At 38.4% G+C, this 13,340-nt stretch overlaps 1 protein-coding gene across 5 annotated transcripts in view; it reads left to right on the forward strand.

Moving 5' to 3' along the window:
* CHD9 (chromodomain helicase DNA binding protein 9) overlaps positions 1-13,340 on the forward strand; it is a 126,390-nt gene that overhangs the window by 30,801 nt on the left and 82,249 nt on the right. For 4 of the 5 annotated variants that reach the window (XM_012733190.1, XM_012733192.1, XM_012733191.1 and 1 more), the window contains exon 2: positions 8,141-8,472. In XM_012733190.1, coding sequence (XP_012588644.1) covers positions 8,141-8,472 — 332 coding nt within the window. Of the gene's footprint in view, positions 1-6,639; positions 6,999-8,140; positions 8,473-13,340 lie in introns of those variants that run through there. The other variant, XM_012733193.1, reaches the window with a different exon arrangement.

Raw genomic sequence — 13,340 nt, forward strand, 5'->3', positions numbered from 1 at the left:
CAGGCGGGAATCGAACTCATGCGGAAGCGGCTCTAGATTCTCAGTGCTGTGCTTTAACCCGCTGCGCCACCAGGGAGGGCCCAGGACCTGCCTCTTTTTTTAAAAAAAAGAAATACTGCATGACTCTGCCGGGTTTCAGCCCAGTATCAGAGTAATATCCTCGCTACCTAACTGATTCTCTTTGGAACATAGTATGGAGATAAATACAGTGATAGTTGAAGTCACGTTCTATCCATCTTCCCGTCTACCCACCCACGCTGTACTCACATCCTCCCAGCCCCTCCTGGGAAAAGCAGTCACTGGAGTATGTATATATCTTTTTTGATTGCCCTCAGTCATCTTAACAAACTTTAAATCATTTCGGACTTTAGCACACTGCCACAGATCAATGCCTCCTGGTTGTTTTTCACTCTCTCTTTTGTGATCTGCTTTTTGAAATCAGTGTGGCTGCAGTGGATGTCTTTTAGACACTGTCTTTTCCCTCAGTCATTGATGATCGTGTTGTTGGAATTTTTGAGTACTGAGTTTGCTGAACATTTGCTGGCCTACTGCTCTGTGCTTTCATATCATCAGGTCGCGTCCTGAGGCCCCCTCTCCTCCTTGGGCTTCGGAAAGGCTCCCTCTGAGATGGCTTCCACGCTGCCCTGCCCAGTGTTCCCCAGGCACCAGCAGGCCTGCTTAGCTCGCCTTGTGCTCAGAATGGCACCCAGAGGTGTTCTTTCTCTCAGGATTTCTTCGGTAGTCAAAGCAAATTTTTCACATGGTGAAACTGTGTGTACTTGGTGATTTCTAGATACTTTTGACTTGTTAGCACTTGAAGACAATAGATATTCTTTTGCCGAAAGCTGTATGTCAGGTTGAAATGCCCCATTGCAAATTTGTTTTTGCTAACCTCCCCTTCACATCATCTATAATTCTATCAATAATCACTTCAGTATTTCATAATTTTTTAGAGATGCTCAGAATTCTTCCAATGAATGGCTTTTTCTCAATGTGTAGTGTGCAAGAACAACTGCTTTCAACAGAGCCAACTCGGTGTCTCCTTTAAAAGACTTGAAAGAAGTTTCTTCTGTGTTTACTTCATTAATGCTTGTAGAAACTTTGCCAACAGCACAGCGAGCCCGTTGTACAGGAGCCGGTAGGGGGTTCGTGCTGTTGCCTCTGGGCCAGGCCAGCAGAGTTCTGCACCCGTGGGCCTGGTCAGGTGGCCATGCCAGCACCAGCCTCTCAGTGTGGGGAAGATAAAGCTGGCGACTTGATGTACTGCTTTGGAAAGATCACTGACTCCTAGTAAGTTGTCATAAACATGTGCTGTGAGCTTGGAGCGACAGTCACCCATGCAGGAACCATAGGCAACCCCCGTCCTTACCATCATGACCACCTTTTGAAAAGCTGAGCGCCACTGTTTCAGGGTAACAGACGGGGGCCCCTTCTATCTCTTTCATCTGAGAGTTAGAAATACATTTGGTTTTGTTTTATTTATTTATTTTAAAGATATATTTATTCATGCATACAGAACTGGGGTACAGGCCAGCGGTGCAGGCAGGGGGTGAGAAGATTCCCCAGAGACAGAGTGGGGAGCAGAACAGGAAGATCTACTGTAAAACACTGCTCAGGGGAGCAGTGAGGAGACAGGAGAGGTCTGCCGTCCCACGTGGGTCACTCCCGGTGGGGATTGAACTCACCCTGATGCGGCTGCAGCCAGCTTGCTTTGTTGTGCTTTAACATGTTGGGCCACGGGGAGGGCCCCATTTGTTTTATTTTTAACCATTTGGGAATATTGTGAAATCAAGTAAGAAAATCCACCAATGGTGGAAGAAAATTCTGGGAAGGAAGCTGGTTTATAAATTAACATATTTAAGAAATCTTCTCCCCCCCCACCCCAAGTTGGTTCCTCTTAGAATCCATAGTGTGGAAAGTTTACATTATTTACCAATGTTGATCTTTTTTTTTTTTAAAGATTTATTTATTTGTGCATACTACAGAACTGGGGTACAGGCCAGAGGCTCAGGGCGGCGAGAGGCTTCACCAGAAACAGAGTGGGGAAACAGAAACAGAAACAGGCAGATCGACAAAGTACACTGCTGAGGGGAGCTGGCGGGTCAGGAGAGGTCTGCCGTGCCCTGTGGGTCACCTCTGGGGTGGGGATTGAACTCCTGCGAAAGTGGCTTTAGCTTCTCAGTGCTGTGCTTTAACCCGCTGCACCACCAGGGAGGGCCGCAATGTTGATCTTTTTAATGGTGGTATCCTCGTTTGAATTGTTGCTTGGAAAGTGCTTTAAATTTTCTACTCAGACAAAACTCATTCTTGTGTTTCTTTCTCTCTCATATTTTTCTTTAAAGGTTTATTTATTTTATGTATGCAGAGCTGGGTACAGACCAGACAGAGGTGTAGGAGATGAGAGGATTCACCAGAGACAGAGTGGGGAGCAGGACAGACAGATGTACTGAATCCTCTGCTGAGGGGATCAGTGGGGGGTCAGGAGAGGTCTGCTGCACCCTGTGGGTCACTCCCTGGCCGGGGATTGAATTGGTGCTGCAGTGGCAACGGACAGCTTCATAGTGCTGTGCTCTAACCTGTTGGGCCACCCGGGAGTGCCTTCTCTCTCATATTTTAAGCATGTTTTGCTGGCTAGTAAATATATTCAAATTTCTGATTCTACTCTTGTCCACTGCTTTTCCCTCTATTTCCTTAGGAAGATTTTTTGACACTACCTATATATATCTACTTTCTTTCTTCCCAAAAGTGTAATTTAGTCCATTGTATGATGACTTCTACCTCTGCCCTCCATTAAAGTGTCTTTCCCATGGACCTGGAATATTTTATGGTGCCAGAAAGTACTCAAGAGTATGATGGGAGCACAAACTCAGCAACCATTCTGAAGGAACTCTAAACGGCCAGAGTGGGGACAATCAACAAATAAACATAGCATTACATTATAGCCCATAAAATAAAATAAATGCAAGATTGTGCTGATATAAACAAATAGAGAGAAAGGACAGTGTTTACTTACAGTAGGATCACATTTGAAAAAGTGGAAGGAGAAATGGGAACTGTGAATTCCATTAGGCAAATGCCACAATAATTACAGGCAATGTGTTTTGCCCTCATGGCATGCTAACATCACTGAGAAAATATTTATGAGAAACAGGATATTTGTTTATTCTCATAGGACTTCCTGACGTCAGGTACTGGCCGGCCACATCACAACAGCAGCATTGGTGACAATGGCTAACCCCGCTGGTCCCATCCAGGCTCCAGCGTAACGCTCCCATGTGCCTTCCTTTGTGTTTTCTTATTTAAAAAAAAAATTGCTATTATTTATTTATGCATACAAAAACTGGGGAATAGGCCAGAGGTGCTGGGGGGTAGGGGATTCACCAGAGACAGAATGGGGAGCAGCAGAACAGGCGGATCTACTGAAATCCTCTGCTGAGGGGAGCAGTGGGGAGACAGGAGTCCTCTGCCGCCCTGTGGGTCAGCTCACTGGCCTGTGATCAAACTGTTGCCACTTTGGCTGTCAAAAGCTTAATAGCTGAGACTTTAACCCCTGTGCCACCAGAGCGGCCCTTCTGTTGGAGATTCTTGGAGAGCTAAGCCAATAATTATATAATTATTTAAATAAATTATAAAATATAATAAATTATAAATTTTAAATAAATTATAAACTTTAATAAATTATAAATAATTATAAAATTATTTATAATTTAAGTGACTTGTGTTTCAGTTTGTACGGCAAACTTAAAGTAATGAGTGAAATATAACGATTTTTTTCTGATAAATGCAACATAATATTTTAAGTATAGTAGCATTTTGTCTTTTGTTATTGGCATCCATCTTTATTACAACATCCTATAGAGAAGATATTTCTTCTCTACACAAAGAAAATGCTATGCTTGGTAAACAATGGGAGGGTAGATTGCAATCCTGAATTTCCATCACCCCACAGACTTTCATGTATGTTTCCTACAAACAAGGAAGGATATTTTATATGACCACGGTACCAGTCACAGTTCATGGGGAATTAGTGTCACCAGGCTGTTGGAAGTGACAGGAACAAAACAAAACAAAATATAGTTATGCTGATGTAACAGAATTTGTTGACACTTTATTTGGGGAGGTGGGCACAAGAAAAGCCATAATTCTGACCAAAGACTACCATTCTGAATTTTTGTATTGATGTATGAATTGGGAAATAAGCTACATTTAAAATGTTTATAGTTCTTTAACACCTCCATGTTAATGTTCTATGGGAATATACTTTTAAAATACTAAATCCTAATAGAAGAAATGTTTGATCACATATATACTCCTTCATTGGCTACTGCTAAGATTTATTGTTAAGTAATTGAGATTTTGAATCAAGTAGAGTTTTTTGAAAATCTTCGTAAGGAAAGTGAGATATTTTACAGCACATCCTAGGTTCTGTGGGTCTGTCATTGAGTTGTGGTCATTAAGATGAACCTGCCCTGACCTCCTGTCTCTGAGGAGGTCAAATTTTCTCTTACTAAAGCTCAACATGTCAAACTCAAGTGTAAAGAACTAGGCTTACCCTATGCACATACACACACTTTCTCAACTAAACTTCCTCCTCCTTTTTCTTTCTAATGTACCATTGCTTGATCTAGTAGCCATGAACTCTCAATACTCTTCAAACATTTCCCAGACATTCTTTGCCGATTTTTGCAGTTTAGATAGGGCATTGGAAAAAACTAAATTTATCTCTGCAGCTCAGAGAAAAATCCTTGATTTCTTCCAATTTCAAATTAACTTCTGTAAATCATGGTATCAAGTCGGAGATAATGATGAATGTAATGCGTCTCTGCCTTTTAATTCCTTTTCGCTCAGACCAGCTGGATTAAGTCCTTCTCTCTGCCTCAGTAGCCTCAGCATTAAAATAGAGACAGCAGTGCATACCTCATTGTTGTCTTGAAGGTTTATCAAGTTAACATTTCTATAATACTAGCATTAGTACCTGGTACGGACCTAGTAAGGAATAAGTAAGTGGTAGCTCTTGTTAGGATTTTTTCAAGACTGCTCTCACATTTTGTTAATACTGCTGCAAGACTCTCCCATTTGCTACACCTTTCCCTTATCACATTATCATGCTATCATTTGGGGTAAGTTTATTATTAACATTCGTCCGTTGTACACCTGCAGGGAGAAATCAAATATTGTACAAACAAGAGCAGCAATGTAAGAAAATTTAGAAGTTTAAAAACTGAAAGAAAATTGGGCCCTCCCTGGTGGCGCAGTGGGTTTGGACACAACACTGCAAGCCAGCAGCAGCCGCCTCAGTGCACCTTCAATTCCCAGCCCCAGAGCTATGCACATGGCACAGCAGACCTCTCCTGACCCACCCGCTGCTCCCCTCAGCAGTTCATCAGTCGGCCTGTTCTGCTCCCCACTCTGTCTCTGGTGAAGCCTCTCACCGCCCCTGTGCCTCTGGCCTGTACCCCAGTTCTGAAATAAATCTTTTTTTAAAATTAAAGAAAATGTATTAGCTTTAAATGCTTCGAACAGTGCCTGGCACTTAGTACTGTCTGATAGGCATAGCCCTATCAGTGGGAAGTGTCACGTACATCGGGATTCTCTCTCTAGGGTCTGCCGTCTGCTGTCCTTTCCTTAGTGGCCTCCTGCTTTTATTTCTCCTGCTGTCCACGTTGTCTTTCTAAGACTGTTTCATACTGTTGCTCCATGATGAGATCTTAGGTACCTCCATAAAGCAAACTACAACAAAACCCTAAAATCAGTTTCCTTGATGGAGGTGTTATGCCTTGCCAGAAGCAATCAAAAACAGTGTTAATGAAACAAGGGAAACTTGAAATGCAAAGCAATGAAAATTTTGTAGCTGTTTAAGAGCATTGCATACTAAATAATCTCAGTATTTTATAGAAAAGTTGCACTGATAATAAAGTTCACTTGGGTCTGCCACTTATTTTTAGCAAGGGCTGAAACTAAAATTTTATCTGAAAAAACTCGGAAATTCAGTTAGAGTGTTGGGGAGCAAGGGTTTAGACCAAGTTTGAGTGTTTTATGTTAGGGGAGAAATCAATGTACTTGTCCAAGCTTAGAAAGAGGAAAGCATTTTAGTGTTAATTCCTTAGGCAGCACTCATATTCACTTCAAAATGTGTAGCTTCTTTTTGGAACTTAAATGAAAATAGCTTCATTTCTCTATTTTAAAAATAACGTCGTTAGCTTTTTGTTAGACGAATCATAGGAAGCCTTATCTAATTTCTTAAAGAGAAGTTCACTTGTTCTGTGTTCATTTGCATGACCTGCTGGTTAACCCTTTGCTCATCTTCAGCTTACTCTTCTATTTTAAATATTTTAGCGTGTCACAGAGGACAATATTTTTCTCCAGTAAAATTTGCGTTGGCTTTTGTTTCTTAATAGCTACATGAAGCCATTTTGCCACAGTTTAAGCTTGCAGGCGAATTTTAAAAATAAGGCTTTCCTGTGTACTTTCAAAAACTTTACTGTAGGAAATGGCAGAGTGGGAGTTAAAAGTGTTTCAGGGAGGAAAGAACAGTCCATCGGGGGTTAAATTGCAGAGTCTAATGGAATAATAACTGGTAGCACCATCTGCTGGCCTACTTCCGCAGAAGGAGTCAGTATTTTTAACGACATCTCTAATATTCATGCTGATGCATTTTGATGCTTTGTGCATTCATTTCTTTCTGTGCTTTGTTGGAATCTGGCTATCTGCTTACAGCTATTGAGGAAACTCCGCTTTTGAAGAGGGGTTTACAGCCTTTTTCATATCTAAATAGGATGAAGAGTGGCTGTAAACTTGCCAAGGCAGAAATGTGTTGATAAATCACAATGTGTATTTGTGGAGGATGTGCATCTCATGGTTGCAGCTTGCTAAATAGGCCATTTAGGAATCTTCTTTCAATGCTTTTTTCTTGAGCACTGCCTAGGGTGGTGAAAAAGCAGAGGGCAAGCCTTTGTCTGACGCCAAAAATGTCTTCAGTGAAGAGGCCAAGAGGAAGGGTAAGTGAAAGCCTGAATGAGTGGGAGGAGGAGGGGTTCTTTGGGCTAAAAGGCTAATGGGATTGAATAACCTTCCTTATTACTGGCTGCTGCTGAGGGAGTCGTACTGCATCGCCATCTTGAGCTTGTTGCTGTTTTCTCGAGTCTTGGTTATTTGTTATAGCCTGTAGGCCTTAAGGTGGCATTTTAGTGAGCGATTCTAAACCTTCGGTCCTCTCGCAGTGCTGCGGCACTGCTATGAAACCTTTGATGAGGCAGGTATAGAAAAGATATCCAGTGAAGCACACTGGAATCAGCATGAAAATGTGTTTGGAAATTCCTGGTGGTTTTTTCCTTTGCTGTAGTGAGAGGCATGTTTACGGGTAAGAACATAACAAAACTGTGATCTAAGTATATGTGGACGAATGCGTGTTTGAAGGGGATATTCTTTTAAAATGCTGTTGATCTGCTTCCTGTGATATTGCTCAAATATTAATAATTTTAACATAAAAGTATAAAACTTGTTTTTTTTCCCCCCCAGAATTGCTTGAGTAATTATGGTATAGAAAGGTCGAAATCTGTATTTAACTCTTTCATGGAAAAACTAAAACTTTTCTCTAATTTTAACGGTGGGAATGTCTGTTTACTAACTAGCTGTGTTGCTGCATAGATTGCACATTAAAATTATTATCAGGTTCAGGTTCTAGATCTGGTTTCTTGTAAAGCGGAGGCTTTATCTTTCTAAAAATTATAAACAACTGTAAACTGTAGTCATTCTAAATTAAAATTGTTCCTTTAATTTTATTAGTAATTTTCAGAGTTCTGGAGGGAAGAGGAAAGAAAAGACTTCCGCAAATGGCCAGAATATTTACAGGGTGAAATTTGAAGTAGCTACATTGATAGGAGAAAACTTGAGTCAGCTAATCAAGAATGTTATGAAAATATCCAGTGGATCTGTATTATCCTTTTTTTTTTTTAACCTTCCTTTTGAGGAGTGATAGTTGAGCTTTTAATTTTATACTTACACGATTTTCTAGATGAACAGATATTTTCCTTTTAAATTTGCCCATGTGTTTTACTTCTTTAAGCTTATTTCAGGTATTTGTGTTAATTGCTTTGGATGTACTTTGGTATGTTGTAAAAACTTGTTTTGGTTTCTCTAGCCTCCATCTTCCAAGAAGAGTGATGGTTCTGGGACATACACTAAGTCGCAGAATACCCAGGTGAGGATCATGTCTGAGAAGAAGCAGAGGAAAAAGGTGGAATCAGAAAGCAAGCAAGAAAAGGCTAATCGTATAATATCAGAGGCCATAGCAAAGGCCAAGGAGCGTGGGGAGCGCAATATCCCACGGGTAATGAGCCCTGAAAACTTTCCTAGTGCTTCCGTTGAAGGAAAAGAGGAAAAGAAAGGTAGAAGGATGAAATCCAAGCCGAAGGACAAAGAAAGTAAGAAAACAAAAACTTGTTCTAAGTTAAAAGAGAAGACAAAAATTGGGTAAGTTGGCTGAGAACTAAGTTTCAATTCCTTTGACTTTCTTGTTGCACGGCACCCTGTCTAATGTTTTTCACTTGTGTGATGTGTTTGCTACCACTCTGGGTTTTTAAGTGCTAGGTATAGGTATTGGTCATGCCTGTTTCCTCCTTGAATGAACTGGGTAATACTCCCAGACCTACTAAAAATTGTTACTGTGTGTACTAGTCCTTTGTACATTCATACCAGTCAAAACAGTTTGAAATAGGGAAACAGTTCGTATATGAAACAGAAAGGAGGAAAAAATACGAGCAAAATCAAACCTATATTGCTGTTCTATTTGAAAATCCACTTTCTTTACAGAACACACAGTAAAATTCTTTGTATCCTTGCCTCTCATTCGTTCTTCACTGGGCGGACACCTCATAAAATTTGGAAACATGAAATACAGCATTTTTTAACACATTTTTAATACATTTAACTCAGCAGTAAAGAATACTTAACTCGTAGTGACTTTGCTCCCTTATATTCTTCCTCATTTAATTAAGGCCAGGTGAGGATTAAGGCGCCAAGAGAGAGAACATTATAGACAAAGAGTTGTTCTAGGAAGGTACATTGATCCGAGATGTTTTTATTTGGCTATTTTATGTAATATGTTTTCAAAATAAGTTATTATTTATCTTATATGTATGTTTGTTTTTCAGGCAGGGGCAAAAGTTACCTGTGGCCAACATAGTTGAGAATTGGTTTTTCAAGACTAGTTGGTCATTTTTTAAAGATTTCTATGTAATTTTAGGTAAAGTGCTTAATAAACAACTTCCCCACACAAAAAAGTACAAGATGAAGAATTTCCTTTTAAACGTGTTCTTTTGTTTAAAATTGACATATGACATATTTAGATTAATGTGGTTTTGAAAGCCCAGTTTATTCCCAACTCAAGCAATAATTGATCTTATGATTTTGCATTTTATTTGCAGACTAAGTAAAATTTGAAAATTGAAGTTTATGCCTGTATGCTTAAAAGTTTTAATATGAATTATTTTTTCCATTATTATATCCAGTTTTAATTTGGGAAACTTCATAGTTCTATCCTTTTATGTAAGAGTAATAAATATAAAGTTTTTTATTTAGTTTCAACTTGTACAGAGACAAAGCAAAGTAATATATTATTTGGAAGAGTGTTAACAGTTATGCATAAAACAAGTTGATATTGGTAGAGAAACTTTCAAAGATTAGAGGGAGCTTATATTTGGGAGGGAGGTGATTTGTGAGAGGTAAAAAGATACCAGAAATGAGTCTGTCTGGCTGAAGAAAAAACAATATGCACAATGGAAAGTCAGAATTAATTAAATTACAACTGAGAAAGATTTTTGAAAAGTGTTAATGCGGTAGGAAATAGTGATTATGTTACATTAAGATATCGTGACACATTTCAGGATATTTGTATTTTTGTTAAGAAAAGTAAATTGCTAAGAACTTATTTTAATATTACAGTATTGATCAAGTTTTGACTGATTTTTGAGGCAGTGTTTTCTAGAAAACAGATGAGAAAGATACACACATGATGAGATTGAATAGTTTCCAGAAGTAAAACTTGAGAATATAAAGGAATTTTTGATAGAGGAGCTATGAGTTACAAGCAGAAAAGTTAAATTGCAGCTTACTTATATGTTATTATCAAATTCTTGCAGTAAATCAGTATTGTCTTGCTCATCTTCACTAGACAAAGACAAAAATGATTATTAGAGGGAAAAGCAGAGTGGGGAATGAAATTCATACGCAATCTAAAGTGTGTCTTATCCGTCAGTAGAAATATTTCATGCTGTTTTCCAATAAGCCATTACTTTTTATAATTTTGAATTTGTCAAGTTCTCAATTTTTGTGCAGAGAGTCATCATTTAAAAAGTCAAGTTTAGCTGCAAGCTTAATTAACAGCATCTTATAATACAGTAAACTGCTTTGGTAAAATTTTTGTTTTTTTTATAGAAACTGGAATGTTGTCAATATCAAATGGTTGCTGTCAGATAATATTGAAAAGGTTGTTTGACGGACTTAACTACAAATAATGTAGATTTTAAATTCACTAACTTGGTTAAAATTAAGTTGGGCTCAATGAATGTGTCGTGAGAGTTGGCATTTACTTAACCTGCATATATTCCTATAATCCAGAAAGACTAAGGGCTGAAGAAAATGGTACTGCCTCTGCTTGCCAGTCTTCTTGGAATCCTCTTACTTTCATAAATTAACCTTTTAATTATTTCACTTTTATAGATTAATTTTTTTTATTCATGCATACATACAGAACTGGGGTACAGGCCAGAGGTGCAGGGGCAGTGAGAGGCTTCGCCAGAGACAGAGCGGGGAGCAGAACAGGCAGACTGACAAAGTCCACTGCTGAGGGAGCAGCGGGCAGGATAGGAGAGGTCTGCTGCTCCACGTGGGTCACCCCCGGGGTGGGGATCGAACTTGTGCTGAAGTGGCTTTAGTTTCTTAGTGCTGTGCTTTAACCTGCTGCTTCACCAGGGAGGGCCCAGATTAATTTTTTTTAATACAAGGAGTCTAGTGTCTTTTCAGGGCACTTTCTTGTCATCCCCCTTAGTGTCCCTCAGCTCTGGGGGCGGACCCGGCTGCGCAGAGCGAGAGCCCCGGGGGCTCGGTGTTGCTGCAGCCAGTGCACACTCAGCCCCTGCTTGCCGCTGACAGCTGTGACCCTGCACAGAACCTCCCTGCACCAGGCCTTCTCCCAGTGATAGCACCCGCCTCCCGTACTGCTATCTTGAGGTTAAATGGAATAATAAGATTTAAAGCCTGGAGAATAGTACCTGGATTTTACTTGATGATGTTAACCGGGATCATTTCTGAAAACATGAACAACATGCAGCTATTCAGGGAAGGGAAGCAAACCAAGCCCACCGTTTTCAGCTGCTTAGGTTCTCTTTCCATTCAGGATTCTCTCCCAAAATAGAGTTCATAAACAACCAGAAACAGTTCCCACTTTTTAAGAAGGACAGTAGGTTAACTTATTAATGGCTTCTTTCATGCAAGACTGCCTCTGTTTATCAGGCTAGCTGGAATCGTCTTTAGAACAAGTAAATTTCTCTAGAGATATGCTTAGCATTTACAGGACTGCCCATGGTTTTACGAAAGAGTGTGAGTGGAAGTGGAGATGGCAGGAGTGAAAGAAAGTAAGATGGGGCAGGAAATCATCTTTTTCTACTCTGACATTTTTTGATTTTGTCAGTCAGATGCTAAGTGCTGCCTTTCAAATTGAAGAACAGATAGATATTTCTTCAGTAATAGTAGCAACATAATAGATGTGTGAATGGAATACAATGAGTTTTATTGAATGAATGAGAGGATGGATAGGAGATTAAGTATAAAATGATGCCAAATGCTTGAATTTGATTTGTTAATCATAAACAGAAATGGCAAGCTAATCCTTCATTAAACCACGGGGACATAACTAATGGTTTAGTAAGAGCAAAACTAAATCCTTAAAAAATGTATCCTGAGGCTTCCGGCAGAATTTGCTTATGGCTCTATTCTGTTTTAGATTATGTAACAGAATAGCACATAATTTGATTGAAGCATTTTAAATTTTACAACTTTGATGTTTAAATTAGGTTTCCATGTTGTCGGTTAGAATTTACTTCTTTGTGTTATAGAATAGCCAACTGACATAGGGAGAATTTTTTTTTTATATAAAAATGTTCTGGTGGCCCTGTAAACTTAAACAATAATAGTCCTTTATTGTTAAGCTTAAGCTGTTTTTTTTGTAATATAATATTCATCATTATTCTGTTTATTATAGAAAAACTAATTATCAGGTACTAGAAGTAGCTTTTCTCTTTAGTTAAAGCAGGAGACATCTAACAGGAGGTAGAAAAGGGAAATTTAAGTCAAGTAGAAATTAAGGATGTCATGTTATAAATAAACATTAAGTTCCCAAAACTATATGGTGCCTTTTTTTGCAATAGTCTTTTTGAACACAGAAGGAAGGTAACATTTATTAATGATCTCCTGTCAAATATAGGTATATATTTGTGTATCTGTTTGATTTTTTTTTTTTAAACAGAAGTGTTTGTGCCTACATATATCTCACATGTATGTTTATAGAGAGACACCTTGGTGACAAATATATGAAGGAAAAATAATATGAACCAACAAATTTTGAGGGAAAAATAAGATGAGTCATCAAAAATTGGGGGTTATTTCTTATTTCTTATTAAAATGACCAATATGACTTGATTGCAAGTCATCAGAATAATAGGAATTTAGTATTAATTATTAATTTCACACCATTAGTGGTTTAGTAAGAACAGATATTTTTTATCTATAATTGTGTAAAACCAGTGGATAAAATGTTTTATTGATTTGAGTCCTTCCATTTAAACTTGAACTGAGTGAAATTGGAAACACTCATCTATAGAAAAAATAGATATGTATATCCCTTATTATTATGAATTTAGCTAAGATGAGTAGTTTCATTTTTAAGATGTATACTTTTACATAGAATGTATTAGGAAGGATTATCAGTAGCAAAAGTATGTGCTGTATTTTACTGATTATAACATACAGTGTTATATACATATGAATGTATTTTATGTATCAGTAAGAAAAAAGACTACCAGTAAAGACTGTGGCATATCTTGGATTATAAAATTGTGGCTCCTGATTTTATAAATGTTAATTAATATGTGAGAAAAATCTGTTACCTTAGAACTACTGAAGTAACATTTTTCATTTTGTTTCTACTTAGCACCACTTTCTGTTGTTGAAAAAAATATATATATATATTATATATATATATTTTTTTTTAAAGATTCATTTATTAAGAACTGGGGTACAGGCCAGAGGCTCAGGGGCGGTGAGAGGCTTCACCAGAGACAGAG

Source organism: Condylura cristata, unplaced genomic scaffold (genome assembly GCF_000260355.1).
Source record: "Condylura cristata isolate star-nosed mole 26May11 unplaced genomic scaffold, ConCri1.0 scaffold00039, whole genome shotgun sequence".
Taxonomy (NCBI): Eukaryota; Metazoa; Chordata; class Mammalia; order Eulipotyphla; family Talpidae; genus Condylura; species Condylura cristata.